General features: G+C 34.8%; 2 protein-coding genes and 1 long non-coding RNA gene across 3 annotated transcripts; 2 read left to right on the top strand and 1 right to left on the bottom strand.

Annotated features, from left to right (window-relative positions):
• Window positions 1-7,811: 7,811 nt before the first annotated feature.
• On the top strand, window positions 7,812-10,321 carry LOC145102986 (uncharacterized). Its single transcript, XM_079040514.1, has 3 exons — window positions 7,812-8,320; window positions 8,572-8,996; window positions 9,440-10,321. Exons 1-3 carry the CDS (start codon window positions 7,858-7,860, stop codon window positions 10,172-10,174), a joined length of 1,623 nt encoding a protein of 540 aa, XP_078896640.1. The 5' UTR covers window positions 7,812-7,857; the 3' UTR covers window positions 10,175-10,321.
• Window positions 10,322-17,515: 7,194 nt separating this feature from the next.
• On the bottom strand, window positions 17,516-20,321 carry LOC145102985 (uncharacterized). The gene is made up of 2 exons (XR_013706332.1): window positions 20,183-20,321; window positions 17,516-18,218 (listed from the first exon to the last, which is right to left on the bottom strand). It is a non-coding gene; the product is annotated as an uncharacterized LOC145102985 (long non-coding RNA).
• LOC145102984 (uncharacterized) lies at window positions 17,699-19,652 on the top strand. Its single transcript, XM_079040513.1, has 3 exons — window positions 17,699-18,161; window positions 18,385-18,806; window positions 19,010-19,652. The coding sequence occupies exons 1-3, from the start codon at window positions 17,699-17,701 to the stop codon at window positions 19,586-19,588; spliced, it is 1,464 nt and encodes a 487-aa protein (XP_078896639.1). The 3' UTR covers window positions 19,589-19,652.
• Window positions 20,322-24,016: the final 3,695 nt, after the last annotated feature.

Raw genomic sequence — 24,016 nt, 5'->3', positions numbered from 1 at the left:
GAATGGTGTTGCAAGGAGTTAGTCTTGGGGGTTAAAAAGTTATAACTAAGAGTGTGGGGGTTAAAATGTAATTCTCGAATTAGTTTGTAAAGAATTTTAGAGGTTGAGGGTGGTTTGGTAAATTCTGGATTTAAATTGAAATAAAATCTTGAAGGAAGGGGCCAAATGGTAAATATTGGATTAAAGCTGAAAAGATATTATGGAGGCAGGGGCTAAAGTGTAAGTTTTGGATTTAAATTGAAATCAATATTGTGGGGAGGGACTAATATTGGAAAAATGAGCTATAGTTTGGATGAACACGGTTTTAGACCTGGTGCCATCCTTCCCTCCCGTCACCCTCGTGTGTAGTGCCCATATTTAAGCAATCTAAACCCTAACCCTATCTCTAACTTCAGCTGACACCTTGCCAACCTCCAGCCGCCACCTCTCCGTTGAGAACCCGAATATCATTGTTGCACTGCCGACGACGAAGTCGGGAGCCATCAGCGAGGACCACCGAGAAGGAGCCATTGAAGACCGCCAATGAAGCTGCGAATGTCCGTCGATGCTGAATGTCGGGGCCTCCGTACCCCTATCTTCTCCAGTAATGACAACCCTTCTCTCTCTCCTGTTCTTCTGCCATTTCTCTCACGTTTGTCGCCATCTCTTCCCCGATGGCTATCACCTTTTGATGAAATCCCTTCTTTTTGTCGCAAATCACCATAAGGGTGGTAGTGATGTGTGTATTCCATGTGTATGTTCGTATTTCAGCCAATGATGTGATGTTTGTGCGTGTTTCAGTCATCACCGCGAGATTGTGTGGTTGAAAGGTTGGCTGGAAAACGCTAGAAGACCGCCATGGCAACCAACCATGGTGGTTGTCGCTGGGAAAGATCTTCTGCCGCCACTAGCCACCGTGAAAGGTGGCTGTGGGCGTGTGATGGTGTTTGTGTTCGAATATCGTGATGTTATGAGGCTGCGGGAGCATTTCTTGGCAGGAGATCTGAAGAAGGACCCCAACCGCCACCACCGTGAGGTGGTGGCTGCCACTCCGTGCCACCGTTGGCCACCACTAGGTTGTTGTGTTTATGTGTTGTATTAGTGTGTGTGTGTGTGTGTGCTTATTTGGGGTTTTAGCATTGTAAAATGTAACAAAAAAGAAGAGTAATGAAAAGAAAACTGAAAACCACCACCGAAGGGTGGTGGCTGCCGCCATCGGCCCTCGTATCGGGTGACCGTGTGCTTTGATGGTGTTTTGACTCGGTTGGATGGTTGGACAAAGGGACTAAGAAACCCTAGCAGCCCCAATGAGGCTTAATAAGCTTAATAAACCCTAATGGTCCCAATAAAGCTTAATGGACCTAAAAGCTTAAACAGACAACTAATGGGCCTAATGAAACCTTAATAAGTCTAATGAACCTTAATTGATCAAAAGACATATCAATTGGGTCTATTGGGATAAGATGGGGTTGGAAACCTTAATTAGGGTTTACAAAACCCTAATATTGGATTTATGGGCTTGAACTTATTGGGACCCACTTTTGGGGCATTGGAATGGAATTGTGTGATTAAGCCCAATCACACTATATGACTTATTTAGAAGAATGATGGACTTAATGGATTGAGTCCTTAATGGATGAAGTCCTTAATGGGTTAAGTGAGAAGCACTTAACCCTAATCGTCATTTTATGTGAAAACCCTAATTTCACTTGGGTTTATTGTTGGGCCTTGATGATTGGATAATTAATGGGCTTTGAGGTAAGGCCCATCTGAGGAGTTGGGCCCAATTTGGAAAATTGGGCCATAGATAGGCGTGAAATAGTCCCCGGAGATACCAAAAGGGAGGTTAGTTCCCGAGTACCGATTGAAAGATACCGATGGGGAGTCCAACTCCCAGTTATGCCAGACAGATACCAGTCGAAAGATACCGAGGAATAGACATTATGTGGCATGATGGGGGAACTCACTAACCTTTGTGCTTATAGTTTTCAGTTTTGGTTTATGGTACTTCGTTTTCAAAGGAAGGGAGCCAGCTCGATTGCAGCGCACCACACCATGTTTTCCGCACACGAGATCCTTGGGATTACATTCTGATATGGTTTTATGATACCGTGTTTTGATTATTGACACTTTGGTTTTGACATGAGTTATTATTATGAATGTTTTTATACTAATGGTTTTATGTAATAACTTAATTAAAACAAAATTTTGGGGTTGTATTTTTGAGATGTTACAATAGTTTTACTAAATACCCTTATATTTTAAGCTTTTCCCATTCGATGTTTAATTTCAAGCTAAGTTAATTGAAAAAACTTAAAAATGAGTATGTATGAAAATCATCTAGACATAATCGAAGAAGTTGTATGGATTGTATGAAATTGTGAAGATGACTTGAAGTAAAAAATACATAAATACACAATACATAAAAAATACCACATAAAAATAAATAAAAAATATAAAAAATACTTAAAAATGCCTACAAATACGTTAAAAAATATGTTTATAAACTAAAAAATACATAAAAATGTAAACATATACATATAAAAACTTACAAAAACACATAAATACATACATATATATATATATATATATATATATATATATATATATATATATATATACATAATAAATAAAAAATAACGCATAAAAATATATAAAAAAAAAATATGTAAAATACTTAAAAATATATATAAACACGTAAAAAAATATGTTTACACATTATGTATAAGTTTTGACAAAATCTCCAGAAAAGTCTCATTATTTTGGAAAAATTAACGATTTGGTCATTGACCTGCTGAACAGGTCAAAAGGGATAAGGTGAATAAATTAACCGGTTTCTTCGACTTTTCTATTTAAAACGTAAAAAGTCGGGACTTTTTTATTCAAAATATAAAATTTAGGACATTATTAAAAAAATTTCAAAATATTGAGACTTTTCTGTAGATTTCCTGTCAAAATTTATACTAATTGTTTTAAGAACTTAATCTTAAAAATTGATATTTATATACTTTATATATATATATATATATATATATATATATATATATATATATATATATATATATATAGTTTTTGAAACCGTGAGATACAATCTAAAAATAATTTTAAAATGCAAAATAAAAAGAAAAATCTGAAAAAAAAATTAATTATTATTTTCGTCATTTTATTTACATAAAAAAATAATAAAAATAAATAAATAAAAATTTATGTTTTTTTTTTAAAAACACGTAAAATATTCTAATTGAATATTACACTATAAATATTCTAATTTGATTTCTAGAATGTCACAATATTTTAGTATTTTATTAAATTTGTCAGATATGTAAAATATTCATATATTCTAATGGAGTATTTAATAGATATTTTTAAAAAAATGGTAATTTTATTTATTTATTTATATTTTATTTTTATTTTAAAAAAATGCTGAAATAATATTTTTTTTAAAAAAAATTTCAAAAATTTTCAATTGTTTTGTATTTTAAAAATGTTTTTTTTATCTATAAAATCAGTGGCTAGGATTGCGTATCTTCGTTTCACAAATACAGTAGTCTCACATGAATATATATATATATATATATATATATATATATATATATATATATATATATATATATATATACACACACACACACACACACGAACGTATAAACGAACGAGTTTCTTTGTTCATGTTTGTTCGTTTAACAAATTACATTGTTCATGTTCGTCCGTTTATGTTCGTGAACAAGTTAAACGAACGAACGTAAACGAACAAAGACAAAAAAAAAAAAAAAAAAAAAAAAAAAAAAAAAAAAAAACATAACTGAACATTTATGAATATAAATGAACATATAATATAGTAATGTAATCAAACACGATTAAGCATATATGAATATAAAATGAACTTATATGAACAAATATAAACGAACTTAAACGAACAGAATTGAACTAACAAGATCAATGTTCATGTTCGTTTGTTTAACTAAACGAACGAGAATTTATGTTTGTGTTCGTTCATTTATTATATAAACGAACTTCCCGTCGAACGGTTCATGAACTGTTCGCTGAACGTTCAGTTCGTTTACAACCCTATTCATAGTTAAAGAAGAGTAATTAACTGATTTATTTTCAAACAAATGTACGAATGTCATTGTAATGAAAAATAAGTTCAAATGGAGAACAATGTATTCGAAAATAATACAATAAAATTTGATAATGTTCAATTTGATGAGGAGAAACATAGAGAATGAGTAACATAAAATGTGGATGAAGTTGATGATTCAAGAAAGAGATGGAAAACTCTTGTGAAAAAACCTGTGAAGCGTTTACAAGTTGTTCAATATATTTATACGTTGTTTGTTGATTTCACGAAAATTTAAGTGTTTTTGAAAGATAGTTCACCCCATGTGCTTCTTATTTGATCAATTGTTCTCATTATTGTTTCAATAGTCGAAAGAAGCTTTATAAAACTAAATGCTTGCTTAAATCATATATACCAAGTCTCAATAGATATTAAACTCTTTGGTATTGATTTCGTTTGGCCAAAGTTTATTGAAAATATTGATTATGAAAGTAGAATAGATGAATCTATTTTTGTATAAAATGCTAGAGGATCTATGTTTCGAAAATAATAATATGTTGCTTATTTTTTTTTAAAAGATGTCTATAACAATTTTAATTTATAAGTAATAAGCAAATATAATTACAAGATACTCATATACTATCACTTTGTGTTAAATATTTTATTTCATTTTTGTATTTTGTAATTTGATTGAAACATGCTAATAGTTATTTTATTTATTTTTTGAATTTAGTCGTCAGAAAATAACATAATAATATTTTGCAAAGAAAAAAAAATTTCGGAACCTCCATTTGATTTTTGCAAAAGGCCTTTGAAATATCATGAACACCTTGTCTAGCCTAGTTAGCTAATTCGGCGGTTTTAAACTAACAACTAACTATAAGGTTAAGGATGAAAACTATCGATCCAACCTGTAACCCGACACTGATCCAACCCGAAAATAGACGGATTTGCGTTGAAAATTTTGACCTGCTAATCCGCCAACCCGTTTTTTTCATGGGTTGAATTTGGTTACCTGTTTGGGTTCGTGGGTCAACCTGTCAACCGATATATATATATATATATATATATATATATATATATATATATATATATATATATATATATATATATATATATATATATATATATATATTAGTGAAATCTGATTTCCTTCGGTATTCGTAATATTTCATATCATTGTATTCCTTTCGTATTCGTATGTGGTTAGTCCGCATTTGCAGTCGGCTAATCAAAAAAGAAAAAAACATGTTATTTTTAGATATTCACGAGTCACGAACGAAGAATGCATCCACTTTGTATGAATATTTTTATTTTTAAATTTTCTTTGGATGTTAATGACTTTATGTAGGGGTGCAAACGAGCCGAGCCGAGCCCGAGCCTGGCCAGGCTTGGCTCGGGCTCGTTTAAGTTATATAAGGCTCGAGCTCGAGCTCGAGCTTTCTTGTACCGAGCTCGGCTCGAGCTCATAAAGAATTATACAAGCTCGGCTCGAGCTCGGGCTCGACTCGTTTTTTATCTGACGTGTCTAAATAAGCTTAAGCTCGGCTCGAGCTCGTTAAGAAGCTCGTTTGCTAATACCCTAAATCCATAATTCCCATGTTTTTATTTTAATATATTTAAATAATATTAAATTATATTATATAAAGGCTCGTTTAGGCTCGCGAGCCTAATCAAGCTTAATGACATAGGCTTGAGCTCGAGCTCGTTTAATAAATGAGCTTAATATTAAGCTCGAGCTCGGCTCGGGCTCGTTTAAAATCGATTTCGAGTCGAGCTTTTAACGATCCGATCTCGAGTAGCTCGCGAGTAGCTTGGCTCGTTTGCACCCCTAACTTTATGAACTTATGTTGAAAACCTATTTTTTATGTTAATTAATTTAATCACTTTATGACTTTATATTGAAAAAACCTCATTTTTAAAAAATACATTCATTATTTATTAAACGGGTTATATGGGTTGGGTTCGACTTATTTACTTGTGAACCCACTAATCCATATGCTAAAACGGGTTATGTGGGTTGGGTTGGGTTAAAATTTCTAACCCACCAACCCATGATCCGCCAACCTGTCAACTCATATATTATATGGGTTGAGTTGAACTTATGTTTTTTGACCCGCCAATCCGCCAACTCGTGACCCGCCAATCCGAACCCAACCCGATTGCGAGGCCTAAATTGAGGTCTTGGGTTCGATATCTGGAAAACGAGAATAAATAATTATTTGTTGTCAAAAAAAAACTTGGAAAGGGCTCAGCATACAATGATAGTGGTATAAATTCAAATCCAAACGAGATAACAATTTTTTTTTTAAATTATGTTAAAATTAACTTCGTAGTACTGAATTTAATCAAAAGGATAATGTCGTTAGAACAATTATTTATTTGTCACTCAAAACCTCTTGATGATAACTCACGATGAAAGAACGCGTTTGAACTTTGAAGGTATCATCACTATTTGAGCCCGTGGATATACTTTCGTGATAGTTTCATTTCTACTTCCGTTTGTCCTGCAGTGCCATTGATATACTTTCGTGACAATTTCATTAGAATATTATATTTAACCAAAATTTAAACTTTGTTAGGACATAACTTTTTTTGTTTTTTTTTAATCTCATTAGAATATTATATTTAACCAAAATTTAAACTTTGTTAGGGCATAATTAAAAAGGTGCTCGATTGTTGAAAATGTATGACCCTTTATCAAGAACATTGACCATTACTTACCATTATGCGCGTTGTTTACTACTTTACTTCGTCTCTGTGAGATTACTTACAAAAAGTGTCACGCTAGGACAAATGCACACAATTACGAAGGAAATCGACTTTATTCTGTAAAAGCAGTAACTTAACAAAAAAAGAAAATTTATTGAACCAAATTCGTTTCACGAAAAAGAAAAGTGTATGGATATGCATTTTCAAATTGATTAATACTCAAGTTATGCTATAAATATCACATTTAACCAAAAAATAGATTTTGTTAGGGCAATTCTCATAAATCGAACCCGATTTTAATTGTGAAGCTCGATTCTTGAGTGATTATATTTAGGGAGGTGAAATTAAATATTCTCTTATTTTGTGTTTCTTTCCAATTAAATTTATGATATGTGTAGTATTTAATGTTTATTTAATAAAATTTAATGATATTTTAGTATACGATCGAATTGGTAAGGATTAAAATATCTCTTTATTTCATTTCTATGATCGATTATCATAGACGACCTTTTTACCATTCTGTATAAATAGGTCTAACGGGCCCAACGAATTCCTAATTGGAATTAGGGGGTTCTTTTTGATTGATTCTTTTATCACATTGGAGATTTTAAATCGTTGAATGGGCCTATTCGAGCACAGGTTTAGATTCGGCCTCAATGGGAAAATAAAATGGAGCACCTAACAACGCATCTTCACAGACCAAGAACTATGAGATCACCCCTTTCATACATGCCTTCATTTAAAAGGGTATGAAAAAGAAAAGATAAATATTTATCCATTAGGTAGTTATTCGGGCATTATCGTCAAAAACAATACAGTTGCCTTTCAGAATATGGTTGTAGATGAACAAGTACTCTATGATTGGTTATTTGTTTTCGAAACCAATATTTTCTTTTTCTCTTAATAATAATTTAAAAAAAAAGGATGAGAATCAAAGTTACTTATTGACCAAAAGAAACAAATGATCACACCATGGAAACTGCATAGAAGTTTCATATGGAAGCTTCGTAGAAGCTTTCAAGGGACACGTCCATAAAATGCAGAGACATCGCTGTTGATTCTTTGAACTCGATTCTTGCTCGACGGTTTAGAAGGAGCAAGAGACTATGGTATTTATGGATTGGGTTGTCACACAGGCAATCATAAATAACGACACTACTGGGTTTAGGAAAATGGTTGAAGAGGATGAACACGTGGTCGACAAAAGAATGGAAAATGCTACTGTGTTACACCTGGCTTCAAGACTCGGACATGTGGAGATGGTGTCACTCATTTTGGAACTGAGACCACAAATGGTGACCGAAGAGAATAACATCAACTCAGAGACGCCGATCCACGAAGCGTGTCGTATGGGCCAGTACAGTGTGGTCAGGCTGCTCATGGAGGCCAACAAATGGATGGCGGCCAAACTCAATTCTGAGAACCAGAGCGCCTTGTTTCTGGCCTGTGACTACGGGCATCTTAACATTGTCAATTTCCTTTTGGATCACACTTACACTTCCTTATGGTTGTTGAACATCTTTGACCATGCAGCTTGTCTCTATGCTGCTGCCTCAAGAGGCCAAACAGGTATCTACCTACCTACCTACCTCATGCAGAATTTTGCATATTTTCCCGAAAACTCGTCAGGGTTTTTTGAATTTTGACTTTTCTACCTCTAATAACATTTTTTTTAACTGTTAGACCAACGGTGATAGGAGTAAAAACTTATTAATATATCTTGTTATTATGGATAAAAAGTAAAGTGCATTGTCCATATCGATAGGAAACTAAGTTGTTATTATTTTTAATCATATGCTAATAAAAGTTATTTGACACAGATATTGCTAAAAGGTTGCTAGAAAGATGTCCGAATCTTGCTAATCAAAAAGACAGAAATGGATCCTTAGCGTTGCATGGGGCTTGCAGAAGCGGGCATCTGGAGATTACATCAATACTTCTGAGGAAGGATCCTAATTACCAAGCTTTTCAATTTGATAACAGCGGTTACACACCGTTGCATGTAGCAGCTATACATGGGAAGCTAGCCATCTTGGAAGAGTTTGCATCCGTTGCTCCTTCCTCCTTCCAGACTCTCTCTAAACATGGAGAAAATTTGTTCCATCTTACCATAAGATTCAATCAGTTTGATGCCTTCAAATTTGTAGATGGGATCCTCAAGGGGGCAACATACCTGTTTTATCGACCCGATAGATCTGGTAACCCCATCCAAGATCTTGCTCAGATTAGAGGTTTGAACCACCAGGTATGAATCTGTTTCTCCCTCTCTCCCAAAATATTATGTATTGTGTTTGGCGTGCATTGATTTCGACAAATGTCAATGGAACAAAAATTGCATTCTCAATGTCTCCTCTGTTCAAAAGGAACTGAATGCCCTCCTCGTGTCCTGATCATCGAAAATAGTCTAGAAGGCTTGTGTAATCATGTCTCCTTAATATAACCCTTGTACCTTCTAAAGAACAAGGTATTATTAATGATACCTGAATAAGTAAAAAGAGAGGCTATACATAGTGTGGTCTGACATGTAGACACATATATAATGATGTATCTTTAACCCCAGGAGGTTGTTTGATGCAGTCTAATAAACTTGCTAGTACTTGTTCTAGTTTGATTATCTAGAGATCAAGTTCAAGCGTGGAATTCTCTTTGTTTTGTGTCCTAATTAACCTCATTCAAGTTCATTTGCAGTTCACAGAATACATCAAGGGAGAAAGAAAAGAGCAAATTAATCATCAAATTATATGGAATGAATCGTCTTCAACAGACACAAACATAAACACCCTGTCGGAGATCCGAATTGAAGCACCTCCTCTGGAAAATGAAACATGTTTTTGCAGTCAAACCACTGCAGAAGAAGAAAAACATATCGAAACTTACAAGAAAAGCCCCGAAAGAAAGCAGATGATCAAATTGCATAGAGAGGCGCTGCAAAATGCAAGGAACACGATAGCACCGGTGGCCATCTTGATAATCGCCGTTGCATTCACAGCTGGTATGAACCCTCCTGGCGGTGTCTACCAGGACGGAGATCAAAAGGGAAAATCAATTATGGGCAGAAAACGAGCTTTCAAGATCTTTGCCATCAGCAATCACATAGCACTGTTTATATCCATGTGCGTCGTTATGGTTCTAGTTAGCATCATCCCCTTGAGAGAAAAGCCACTGAATTTGATATTAGCAGCAATTCATAAGGTAACGTGGGTGGCATTAGCATTTATGGCCGTATCATATGTTGCTGGAATTTGGGTGATTTCGCCACTACCTAACGAGAGCCACTTGAAAGACTGGGTTTTAGAAGCTTCGTTGTCTATCTGTGCTGGGATTTTTGTGTCGACCTTCTTTGGCCTAGGGTTAATGCATATAAGACATCGGCTCAGTAAATATAAATGGACTAAGCACCTGGAAGAAGTCGAAATTAATTAGCATTTATCATTATTTTATTTTCAGTGTAAACCACATAATACGAGTTGCAATCATAGCATTTATCATTATTTGCATAGGATTCTAATTTTGGGATAATGACTTGAAAGGGTAACGAACTTTCGATTTTTTTCACATTTGGTCACTAAACTTTTTTTCATTATCTATTTACCACTAAACTATTGAAACTGTTCACATTTTACCCTTATGACCGGTTGTTATCTATTTACCATTGAACTATTGAAACTGTTCACATTTTACCCTTATGACCGGTTGTTACCGGTCATAAGGGTAAAATGTGAACAGTTTCAATAGTTTAGTGGCAAATAGATAACGAAAAAAAGTTTAGTGACTAAATGTGAACAAAATCGAAAGTTCATTTCCCTCTAAAAAGTTCAATGACTAAATGTGAACAAACTTCTTATTGTATTATGTTTTAGCAAATTATTTATTTTTGTTTAATTGTAGCAACATTTGTTGATGAAGAAATCTATGAAATAAAAAAACAGAATGTAACATCCGGATTTTCAGGTATCATAATTTAAGTATTTTTCTTTTGAGTTAAGAAGAGAGACTCGACGAGTTGACGCCTCAACTCGTCGAGTAAGGTCGCGACTGATGACTCGGATTAATGAATGGACTCGACGAGTCGGTGAGGCGACTCGACGAGTCCGCAATGTTGGCAGAAACCCTAAATCTTTGGGCCCGAGCCATATTTAAAGGCACTTATGGCCTTCAATTGCGACTACCTTTCCCATAAGTGAGAACTCTAGCGAGCTTGAGTGTGTAGAGTGAGAGAAAGAGCTATCTTGAGCTTTTTGGTGTGATTTTGCAAGAAAGGAGAAGAGTTCCAGCAAGAGGGACCAAGGAAGGTTATTGTTCTGAGTTATTCAAGCAAGGAGCTTCATTATGAGGTACACAAATGAACCCTTTTCCTTCCTTATTATGTAGATTCCATTTTGGGGTTAGGGCTTGAATCACTTCATCGTTGGGGTTTTGAATGCCTCAAACCCCTCTTGCAAGTTTGTGTTATAGATCTGGACCCTTCTAGGTCTAGAGAGCCGAGAATATGAAGCTTTAGTAGAGTAAACCTTGGGGTTTGAAGTTAGGAAGCATTTATGGGATTTTTATGGTATATATAGTTACTTTCATCTTACACATAGATATGAAGTATTTTATATAAATTACGTGCTATGTGTGCATATTATTTGAATATTTGTTGTCTATGCTGGATGAATGATTTTATACATGTTTTAAAAGATTTAAACGATATATTTATTTTATATCTACAAATATGTTGCAGATGAAACATGGGTAGATGAAATAGTTGGTGTGTGATGAAATAAAATGATGAGAGATAGGTGATGATAATTAGGTAAATAGATGATGATGAATAGGTGATGTAGGATGAAAGGAGATACCATAACCTTAATCGTCAATATGGTGATGTAGTCATCTACCAAAGTATAGATGGCGACCACAGACTATTTTAGACAACCTAGTGGAAACACCAGCAGACCCATAACCTGTAGGTGATGAATTACGAGTTCAGACGATGTTGTAACTACGTATTCATGCGATGGTATTCTAACCCCTTACTATGAATTACGAGTTCATACGATGTTGTAACTACGTATTCATGGGATGTCACAAATTCCGCATGCCAAACCAATGGTCATAATTCACATCAGTGAGAATGGTTCATTTTTTTGTAAAACCAAAATCAGATTGGAAATTTTGATTTTTTATTTTGGAAAATGTCAAACCATTAGTTTTTTATTTCGGTTTCGGTTTTTTGTTTTTTTTTAAATATATTTTCAGGTTTTTTTTTTTATTTCATAGATTTCTTCATCAACAAATGTTGCTACAATTTAACAAAAATAAATAATTTGCTAAAACATAATACAAGAGAAAGTTTGTTCACATTTAGTCATTGAACTTTTTAGAGGGAAACAAACTTTCGATTTTGTTCATATTTAGTCACTAAACTTTTTTTCGTTATCTATTTGCCACTAAACTATTGAAACTGTTCACATTTTACCCTTATGACCGGCTGTTACCGGTCATAAGGGTAAAATGTGAACAGTTTCAATAGTTCAATGGCAAAAAGATAACGAAAAAAAATTTAGTGACTAAATGTGAAAAAAGTCGAAAGTTCGTTACCCTTTCAAGTCATTATCCCTCTAATTTTCTCACCCTTTTCTCATGCTTCATTTATCCATATCCTTATTGTTTTCCTATTCTCGTAGTTAATCGTTGCGTCATTAATGTTAAAAGCTGTGTTTAAGAAATAAAGAGATAGTTAGAGTCAAATATATAGGTCAACACAATATTAGGTTGGTGTGCAGTAGACTTGGAATAGGATGGTGTGTAAAAAGTAAAACCCATCCTTTAATTGTCTTTAATAATTAGCTTGTGATTACGCTTATAAATTATAATTATCAGGTGGTGCCCTCCTTCCTTGAGGTCGAGGGTTTAAGCCTCATGGTGAATATAGGTGAAATTAGATGTTAGTTTAGATGTAGATTATAATATTTGTATTTGCCGGTAAAAAAAATATGTAATGATTAATGCTTTTTTAAATCTAAAATTAATTACTATTCACATTTTTTTATGTTATTAAAAGATGAATTAAATGTAGTTACAAAGTTATAATAGGTAGGTATCGAAAACTAGTTGGATTGATAACGATAACGGTTTTCATATATTAAAATCATTTTGTAAATAAATTTTGTAAATTTTTAACTTATAAACTCATTGCAATCCGTCACCCAAAATAATAGTCAGTTTAAAAAATAATATAAATATCAATAACATAAAAACGTACATATATTTCTTGTTTTAAAATGAGAAAGTAAAAAGTAATTATTGTGAATAGTCGCATTAGTAAAATTAATTGGATTGTTAACGGTCGATTTTCAATAGCATTTGAACAAATTTTAATTAATTTATTATGTTAAAAACGAACATGTATTTTTTTCATATCTTATAATAGTCTAATTTAATTCATTAAAGTGTTCGATGTCCGCATAAAATTTAAGAATGAATAATAAAACAATATTTTGACGCAACAAATAATAAAAAAATCAAATACATTCGCACTTAATCTTGAATATGTATCCAAGGTGTTTCAGAAGTACAAGACCTAAGTTGATTGTATAAATGAAAACGCGGCCAATACATAGTTTGCCATGTAGATGCAGACACACTTTTATGGGCGTTCCAATACGCTGTGGTAGGAGGCATTGGGTAATTTCCTTTCAAAAACACCGACATATAATGGATACCGTTTACAAGTGCCAACGTAATGGCTCGGTGGGGTTGGAACTCTTCAGGACCTCTCCAAAGAGGGAAGCATGTCGTATTTTGTTCGTGGCTTAAACAATGAACGATCACACCAAACTTGTTGGCAATCAAGTAACCACTCAAAGGCATATGCAACCAATGTTCCTGGAAAGGTGCCGGTGACTGAAACCAAGGTTCTAAATGGCGTGAGGCGTGGCGTGGCGGCAAGGTCAAGCCTCAAGCTTAACGAGCCATGGCGAGCCATGGCGTTTTTAAGGCGTGATGTAAGGCGGCGATTTTGTATTAATTTAAATTTATATTACCACATAAATATAAATTTATATTAAATATAACTACATTTTAGAAGTGTTAGATCAATAACTAGTAACAAAATTTTAACAAAAACCATAATACTTGTATCTCCGATTAGAGAAGACATAACAAAGAGAAAAAAACTATGTCTCAAACGAAAAAACATGCGCCATAACACGTCATAACGCGTCATATCACGCATTGCCACGCGTCACGCCTAACAGCAACGTTATGAGACTTTTCGTAACGGCGGAGCCATGCCTCACGCTATGGCGCGCCTTTTAGAACACTGACTGAAACCAACGCAATGACTGGTATACCTCATTGAACCCGTCAGTAAAAACAATCTTTACTAATTTGTATAAAATTCAAGTTTGTAAAAAATGACTTTTGATTGAAAATTGCTACCTATCAGGGTACAGAACACTGTTAAAAATTAACAGAGCCCATACAAACAGATTTTTCAAACGTATAATAACAAAAGGAAAAGAAATTCAAGACAAATGATGTGAAGGAGAATTATATAGTATAAGAAAACAATGGGAATAAAAGATTGAATTGATAGAAAAGAAATACCCTAGCATAGGTAGTGTTGAATCCAGCAAAATCGAGCGCCTCATGGAGAACAAATTTAAGGTTTTTTGGTGCTCTGAAGTAAGATCAACACACACAAATAGTCGAAGAAGGCGACGATGTAGAGAATTCAGATGAGGAAGGAAGAAAAGTACCCAAAATCCATGGAGAAACTAATCCTCAAGTCATTTGTTACTGTGCTATGAAACTATTAGAATACAAAATACTAAGGTACTTGATCGCTTGATTAATTGATTGATTCCGAGGAGATTAGCATTCAATGTCATTACAACAAATATTAACATTAAAACAATTAAAAATACAATTAGAGAAGTTGAACATGAAATTGAAGTGTTTCTCTGGTGGTATGAACGCGGCTGTAACTGCTACCGTTCTGTCTCGTTTTTGTAACTGTCATTGTCTTCCACCTCTTGTAGCTTACTCTTCGGTTAAGATGTCAGGCGGCAACTATTCCTAGATGGCTTCGAATTCCGATGATCGGACGGAAATTCAGCTTGGAATCTGGTGTAGAACAGGTTGAAGACATGCTGGAAACGAACTCATACGACAAGGCATTACGGTTTAGCAATTAATTCCAGATCTGGAGGATGGTGGTGTTTATTTTGGGGAAAATTAGGAGAGTCAATAAGCGATCGATCCGCGAAGGACGTGGAGATGATGTAACAACCACCGAAGATCAATAAATGTGGATTGACAGTCGCCGATGAAGGGAAGAGGGAGACGATCGACAAAAACGACCTAATGCTTCATTGTAGATGATCGATTCCACTCCAACTGGACATTCGATAGGACTATCTTCTCCAAATCGACAAGGCAAGACCAGATTTAGAAGAAAACGATCGACCTAATGCTTCATTGTAGATGTTCCGATGAGCTATACTCACATCCTGTCACACTTCAACAACGATTTCAGGATTTGAGATCCGACGATTTGAGATCGGAGGTGTGATGAAGGGTAGAGAGAGAGGATCGAGAGAGAGAGAGAGAGAGAGAGAGAGAGAGAGAGATAGCATAAAGAGTTAACATGATTAAATGTCCTTAAAATATCCTTGATTTATTTTAATAAGATGCCCCCGCCCCATTTTATTTTCAGATATTTACAAAAATGCTACGAAGCATCCTAACCCTCTATTATTTTAATCTAACGGTTATTATTTAGTTCTCGGGTTCTCGGGAAACTTTGAGTTCTCAAATGATCATCTCTCTCTCTCTCTCTCTCTCTCTCTCTCTCTCTATATATATATATATATATATATATATATATATATATATATATATATATATATATATATATATAGGGTTAGGTTCATGTGAGACGACCTAATTTTATGAGAACGTGAAACCAAATCTTAAAATAATTTTAAAATGCAAAATAAATGGAAAAATCCAAAAATTCTTTTTTTAAATATTATTTTTGGAACTTGAATTAACTAAAATATATATATATATATATATATATATATATATATATATATATATATATATATATATATACTAATAAAAGAGTAGCTCTTTTGCCATGTGTCATCATATTAGACATTTTAATTAATGTGTTGCCACTTGTCAATCTATTAGTTTTCCTTTTTAAATTTATTAGACCTCCTCATTAATGTGATTTTTAAATTTTAAATTTTAAATTATTTTTTCATTAATTCACAAATAAAAAATATCTAATGTATATTAAAAATTAATTTTATATATTTATTTGAATCAATGATTATAATTCACGTAACTAATAAAAATATCTCTTAAATTAATAATTTATTTAAAATAACTTATTAATAATTTTGAGTTTTTATTATAAAAGTTTGATTAATTTTATAACCGTGGTTCCCACGGGTTATAAACTTTTATATATATATATATATATATATATATATATATATATATATATATATATATATATATATATATATATATATATATATATATATATATATAAGGGAAGTGCTATTTCCATTGCACTAATTATATAGAGAATAGACGAATGTGCCATTTATTATTATTTAAGTGTAATTATGGTAGATATTAGTATTTAATATTATGTTTAATCCTTTTGTAAACAAATAAAATAGTAAATTGACCCACTTTCTTAATCTTTGCTACTCTTCCCCCTCACCGAATACCTTCTCCCTCATCTTTCGTACGCCCAAGTCAAGACCTTAAACTCACACCCAAACCCTCGTCGGAAACCGCTCCCTCTGCCGCCACCTACAAAATCGACAGCCACCTTTCGGAATACGATTTGTTGGTCCATGGGGTTTAAAGGTTTCAAGCTTCGATTTTCAAAAGAGTTCCGATCTAGTGCTTTCTATCGGCCAAGTAAGGCTTCCGATCTAGTGCTTTTTGTCGGCCGAGATGTGAGTTTTTCTTGAAGCCGGCGGATTGGGGGTGGTGGGAGGGCCTTTTGGAGAGTGCTTCATCCCCGAATGGAGTCAACCGGAGATGGGTGTTTCTGTAGAAGTTCCGACGATATTTGTATTTTTTATTGGGCAAAAATAGGAGGTTTTTTGAGGACCACAAAAGACGAAGGAGGCAAGGAGTAAGAAGATGAACGTGGGTTGCAGGTCTCCGGCGTGGGTAAAGCTGAAATGTGAAGGAAAGGGTATCAAATGGTGGGGGCAGATCTGGTGGGATAAAGGGTTAACTAATTGAATATTTTATTTATTGCAAAAGAATTAAAATAGATATAGTGTATCAATATAGACCATAATTACGCTCTAAATATAAAAAGGGCATCATTGTCAATTTGTTTGCAAAAGAATTAAAATAGATATAGTGTATCAATATAGACCATAATTACGCTCTAAATATAAAAAGGGCATCATTGTCAATTTGTTTATAAAATCCTAGGATGAATAGAAAATAACCGTGGAATTATCAACCCCCATATATAAAAGAGGCAGAATAATATAGTCCGTTACCTGTTTTGCCGGTGTTCCAGTTCAAGATGCTGACGTAATAATTTTGGTGTTTGATTTTGAGTTTGGAGTTTCGTGTCAATTTCCATAGCTTTTCCCACAATAAATTATTGCTTCCTTCCAATGCATCTTAGGTCCAATTTAGAAACTTTATTCAAAAGGTGCTTTAAGTTTATCTTCACACATATATGAAAGGACTTGGAAGCTGCTTGGAAATTCCCAATTCAAACAATTGGAAAACGGAAGGAAGCTGCTCTCAATTTATGTTCACACCATATAGACAGAAAGTTTCAATCTACAGTGGACAAAAAGTGACATCTACTTGGTGGCTATAAAAGCAGCGAGCGAGATACACATGGGTATCTTTTTTCTTAGATACTCGTTCACACCATCTTAATTAGAGGGACAAGAGATTATGGTATTAATGGATTGGGTTGTCACACAGGCAATCGTAAAAAACGACACTACTCGGTTTAGAAAACTGGTTGAAGAGGATGAACACGTGGTCGACAAAAGAATGGAAAATGCTACTGTGTTACACCTGGCTTCAAGACTCGGACATGTGGAGATGGTGTCACTCATTTTGGAACTGAGACCACAAATGGTGACCGAAGAGAATAACATCAACTCAGAGACGCCGATCCACGAAGCGTGTCGTATGGGCCAGTACAGTGTGGTCAGGCTGCTCATGGAGGCCAACAAATGGATGGCGGCCAAACTCAATTCTGAGAACCAGAGCGCCTTGTTTCTGGCCTGTGACTACGGGCATCTTAACATTGTCAATTTCCTTTTGGATCACACTTACACTTCCTTATGGTTGTTGAACATCTTTGACCATGCAGCTTGTCTCTATGCTGCTGCCTCAAGAGGCCAACCAGGTATCCACCTACCTCATGCATATTTTCCTGAAACCTTTTAAGTTTTGACTTTTCTACCTGTTATAACAGTTTTTAACCGTTAGACCAACGGTGATAGGAGTAAAAACTTATTAATTAATAAGTTGTTATTATGGGTAAAAAATAAAGTACATTGCCCATATTAGTATAAAAATTAAATTGTTATTATATGTAATGTTGTACTAATAAAAGTTATATGACACAGATATTGCTAAAAGGTTGCTAGAAAGATGTCCGAATCTTGCTAATCAAAAAGATAGAAATGGATCTTTAGCATTGCATGGTGCTTGTAGAAGCGGGCAACTGGAGATTACATCAATGCTTCTAAGGATGGATTCTAATTACCAAGCTTTTCAATTTGATAACAGCGGTTACACACCGTTGCATGTAGCAGCTATACATGGGAAGCTAGCCATCTTGGAAGAGTTTGCATCCGTTGCTCCTTCCTCCTTCCAGACTCTCTCTAAACATGGAGAAAATTTGTTCCATCTTACCATAAGATTCAATCAGTTTGATGCCTTCAAATTTGTAGGTGGCGTCCTCAAGGGAGCAACATACATGTTTTATCAACCCGATAGATTTGGTAACACCATCCAACATCTTGCTCATATTGGAGGTTTGAACCAGGTATAAACCAACATCACTCTTGATTTATTAAACATAAAATGATCAAGTCTATTCATGCATGCATGGAGATGTTTATCAGTTCATGTGTTGTAAGTCAATACTAGTTCAATTGTTTTGAAATATAAATGGCCTAACTAGTTCTAGTAGTGTTCGGATTTTCTTTGTTTTATATCACTAACCTTGATCATTTGATTTTATTGCAGTTTTCAGAATATATCAACCGGGAATCAGAAGAGAAAATCAATCATCAAATTGTAGGGAATCATAGGGGCATTCTATATCAAACTGAATTGCCTACAACATCCATGAACCTACCTGAAATTCACTTTGAAGCAACTATTCTAGACAATAAAAGACACGAGATAAACAGATATACAAGTTTGGTCAGTCAAACTACCGAACAAGAAGAAAAACATATCAAAGCTCACAAGAAAAACCCAAAAAAACAGAACATAAAATTGCAACAAGAAGCACTACAAAATGCAAGGAGAAGAATTACAATAGTTGCAATCTTGATAGCCAGTATTGCATTCACAAATGGTCTGAACCCTCCCCGTGGTATCTACCAAGGCAATTCAATTATGGGCAAAAAACGAGCATTCAAGATCTTTGCAATCAGCAATCACATTGCATTCTTTGTATCCTTATGCATTGTTGCAGTGCTAGTTGGTGTTATTCGTTTTAGGGGAAAGCCATTGAAGCTGATATTAGCAGCAGCTTATATGGTTACGTGGGTGGTATTTTCATTCATGGCTGTATCATGTGTTGCAGCAATTTGGTGACTATATCAGTGCCTAATCAAATACTGGATTTTAGACGCTCTATTATCTATTTCTTCAGAGTCCATTTTCTTTGGCAAAGAATCGGATTTCCTTTATCTGTACTATTATCTTTTAGTGAAATGAAACGATCACACTCGCGTTTCTTTTTACACATAAGGTCAACTAGCATTATCAGAATGCACAACAGATAATAATAATAAAAAAAAAAAAAAATCAAAAGTTCATCACCGAGTTCAACTCATACAACATAATCAACTACAGATATTGACAGAGACCTCATCTGTAAATTTAATTTTTCTCGCCAGAAAAGATTGGGAATAGAATTCAATACTGATATGGAAATCTCAACAGACAATATACCAAAACGCTATTGCAATTTGAAGCATCGGAGTATAACTAACATTATAATCCTTCAAATGGAAGACTAAAATTCAGAACAGAGTAATGCGTGCAGTGGAGAGACATAGCCGAAATACTGATTTAGATCAATAATGTTGAGATGCAATTAAGTCAACGCCAAGTATTGATGAGTACATAAGAGTTGTAGGTGCAAATTGAGTTTCTGTTTAAGTTGTTGAGGAACCGAAGACTTACCGGAAAAGCTACCAGGAAACGAAAGGAATAAGGCAGAGTATGTGACTAGGTGGTGGCCTGGTGCCGTGATATACTGATATTGCTATTTCGGACCAAACGAAAGGAAGAAGACATGAGTTTTAGACTTTTAGGGCTAAAACATTTTCGGCCTTCAAAATGCAATAGGCATCCAAGATGATATATAAAAAAAATAATAATAAATAAATAAATAGATAAAGTAAAAAATTTTTGACAAATACATTTTAGATTGTTATTTCGGACCAAATTCGAAGGAAATAATTTCGAAATTTCAAGAACAAGTCCCTGATGAACAATTCTGAAATTTCGATAAAAAATGGCTTTTTATTTTAAATTAACAAAAAGTTAAATAAACATAGTAAATATGAACTATATACGATATTAGTGCATAAATTAAACATTTATTGAAAAACGGTGATATTAAATACTTTGAATTTGATATTTCGGACATAAGTGGTGATATTTTTTCCAAAAAATTGGAAAAAGAAAACAAAAATAATTCCGAAATTTGAAAATCAAACTCGGAATGGAGCATTCTTTGGAATAAATGAAATGTAAGGAGAAAATGATTATTTTTCAAAAACTGGAAAAAAAATGTTATTTTCTTAATAAATAAAAATAAAAAAATCTCATTCATATAAGTTAGATTACTTAATTGCCTATTTTTTGAGTTATTATTTTCACGGACATTATTTTAGAGTAAATTACTGAAATCATCCCTGTGGTTTGGTCTAAATTGCACGTTTGGTCTGTAACGTTTTTTTGCACTCGGATCGTCCATGTGGTTTGATTTTGTTGCATTTTTCGTCCCTTACATACATAAATTTAGGGACCAAACATGCATTTTTTACCAAACCATAGGGACAAAAAACGCAACAAAATCAAACCATAGGGACGATTCGAGTGCAAAAATAAAGTTAGGGACCAAACGTGCAATTTTGACCAAACCACAGGAACGATTTCAGTAATTTACTCATTATTTTAATACCAACTTTGCAGCTTTATAACTCTTTAGAAACTCGAACTTGTGTTATTTTTATCTACGAATTATTGGTCATGTAAACAACAAATTACATTTAGAAAATTATTGCAAACAAGGTCTAGAGCTCGAGTTACATGATGATGACGTAAAATCCTATAAACTCTTCTAAAAAAATAATACAAAATACAATATTCAAGTAACTACAACTTCTTCATTTTAACTCCAAATGACCTAAAACTTTTTTATTGTCTTCTTTGTAAAAAGGATTATCAATGAACATATCACACTTGAAATTTGGATATAGGAAAATCATATTTTTTTAAAAAAATCCAAAGTAGGTTGCTTGGTGTTTTTGAAAATTTTCCAAAGATCGCAATTTTTCTTATGAGATTAGAAAACTCCATTTATGACATATTTCATTCTAAATTACCAAAATGCCCTTCCTGACGCATGCAAATTCTAAGGCTACAAGGCATCATAGTTATCAGACAATCTAACATGCACTTCCTAAAGAGATCCTTAGCCTACATACTAGAATACATTTCCAACAGATTACATATCCAAAGATATAACAAGTATGAATATTATGCGAATTACTTTATTTTCTGAGATCCACCATTTTGTACGCATCACATCTTCATTTCCTTTTTATTAATTCATTTTTCAAAAAGTTTGTAGAAAACAATTTCTCATATCTTAGTTTGAGTTTAAAATCATACGGATGTTCATCCAAATCCCTTAAAGCAAGACTCTAATACTGTAGCTCCTGGTTCCCGGTACGTATTCCTTGTAATTAATAATATTTAATTCATGCAATTTGCCTTGGACTCGACGAGTCGGTTCTCGGACTCGGCGAGTAGGCCCCGTTTGGGCAAAAACCCTAACCCGGGTGTTTGCACCCTATTTAAGCACTCTAACTCGGCCTCCTTTGTCCCTAACACTTCCAGAAGAGTTGTAGAGCGAAATCCTAGCCCCTTTGTGTCCTTGTGAGTGATCTTGGCCTTATGAAGGAAGTTTTAAGCTTAAGAGAAAAAGAAGGAGGTGGAAGAGTGCAAGGAGGAGAAGTAGATCCGACATCTATCCTGCAAGAGGCTTCCATTCAGGTAGAAAAGTCCCTACCTTGATCACTAGTTCATTAGATTCCCTTTTTGTCCATAATTGGTGGTTTTCAAGCCCTAAAACACCAAACTCCATGTGTTTGTGCTTAATGATCCTAAAGGACTTCAGATCTAGATTTTATGGACGTATTAGAAGTATAAAGTTTATGTGGTTCAAGTGATTGAGGTCCCCATTGAGTGTATGACCTCACAAAGAGCTTGGATTTGCCTTTTGGAGCTTGTAGGGCCATGCATGCACGTAAAGTTTGCAACTTTATGTGATAAGCATGCCCTAGGAACATAGATCCATGGTTTTGAAGCGTTGCATGTATCAGATTTGGTCTATATGGGAAATGGGTCGAAGGGACTCGGCGAGTCCCAAAGTGGAACTCAGCGAGTTCTATGAAGATGGCCTTAGACTCGGCGAGTTGGATGAACAACTCGGCGAGTCCTCGACGAGTTGTTCTTCAAACTCGGCAAGTCAGATGAACTGTTACTGAGTAAGAGGGGTTTAGGTGTTGAAGGTCCAACCCTTCGTATCTACACGTGGAATTAGCAATTTAACGTGTAGCAATAGTCCCAGAAACCCAAATCCTCATAAAGGATGCTCTGGTGAGGATTTGGAAGCGAGTAGGAGATCTGCTCGTATGGACTCGGCGAGTTGTTCTTGGACTCGGCGAGTCAGCTCGCGAGCCGGTTCTATCGTCCCAAGTAGTGAGTTAAGGGTGACTCAGTGAGTGGGATGAGGGACTTGTAGAGTAGGACCGGGTTAGTGGGAGAAGGACTCAGCGAATCGGTGCCATGACTCGGCGAGTCCAGTCAACTAGAAGTTGACTTTGACCAAGGAGTTGACCTTGGACCAGGGGTAGGTCAGTCATCTGACCTAAGGGTGTGTATGAGTGGCTAATCTATGTTTATGATTTATAGCCGGAGGATTACCGATTCAGCAGTCAGGCGCTTAGCAAGCAGACATTCAGCAGCTACTTTTCGAGGTGAGTTACCTTCCAGTAGCGGTGTGTCTAAGGCCACAATGCCGGCCCACCAGTAGGAGACGTATGATAGATGATTGTCTTTGTGATATCATCTAGGTTTGCTACTACCAGATATGTTATATGCTAGCATGATATGTTGTATGTGATAGTAGTAGAGTTTGGTTGTTAGGACCGAAGGGTGGTCAGACACCTCAGGTACGTCTGACAGTATGTGATGATATGTTTGCATGCTGGCTTGTTATGTTATATGCGATAGAGGTAGTAGGAGGGGACCAGTCCCCGAGGTTCGGTTTTTAGGACCGAAGGGTAGTCAGCACCCCAGAATGGCTTGACATGGGAAGGACAGCACCCCATAATGGCCGCACGGGTAGGTCGACACCCCGGAATGGCCATACCAGGTAGGTCGGGCACCCCAGAAATGTGTGGCAGTATGTATGTGACTTGATTGTATGGTATGTGGTATGATGGGAGGGACTCACTAAGCTTCGTGCTTACAGTTTTCAGTTTTGGTTTTAGGTACCTCTTCAGTGAAGGGGAAGGAGTTGGCGCAATAGCGGCACATATACACACACGTTGGATTTCCGCATTATGAGATGTTCTGGGATTGTACTCTGACATTATTATTATTTTCATGTTTTGGGTTTTCAGACACGAGATATGTTTTTCTGAAATGATATGATCGGATGATGTTTTACTACAAATATTTTACAAACCACTTATTTTAAATGAAATTTTTGGGTGTGAA

Source organism: Lactuca serriola, chromosome 4 (genome assembly GCF_051521515.1).
Source record: "Lactuca serriola cultivar US96UC23 chromosome 4, Lser_US96UC23_V15, whole genome shotgun sequence".
Classification (NCBI taxonomy): Eukaryota; Viridiplantae; Streptophyta; class Magnoliopsida; order Asterales; family Asteraceae; genus Lactuca; species Lactuca serriola.
Note: the sequence above shows the minus strand (reverse complement) of the source record. Positions and strands in the feature narration are given on the sequence as shown.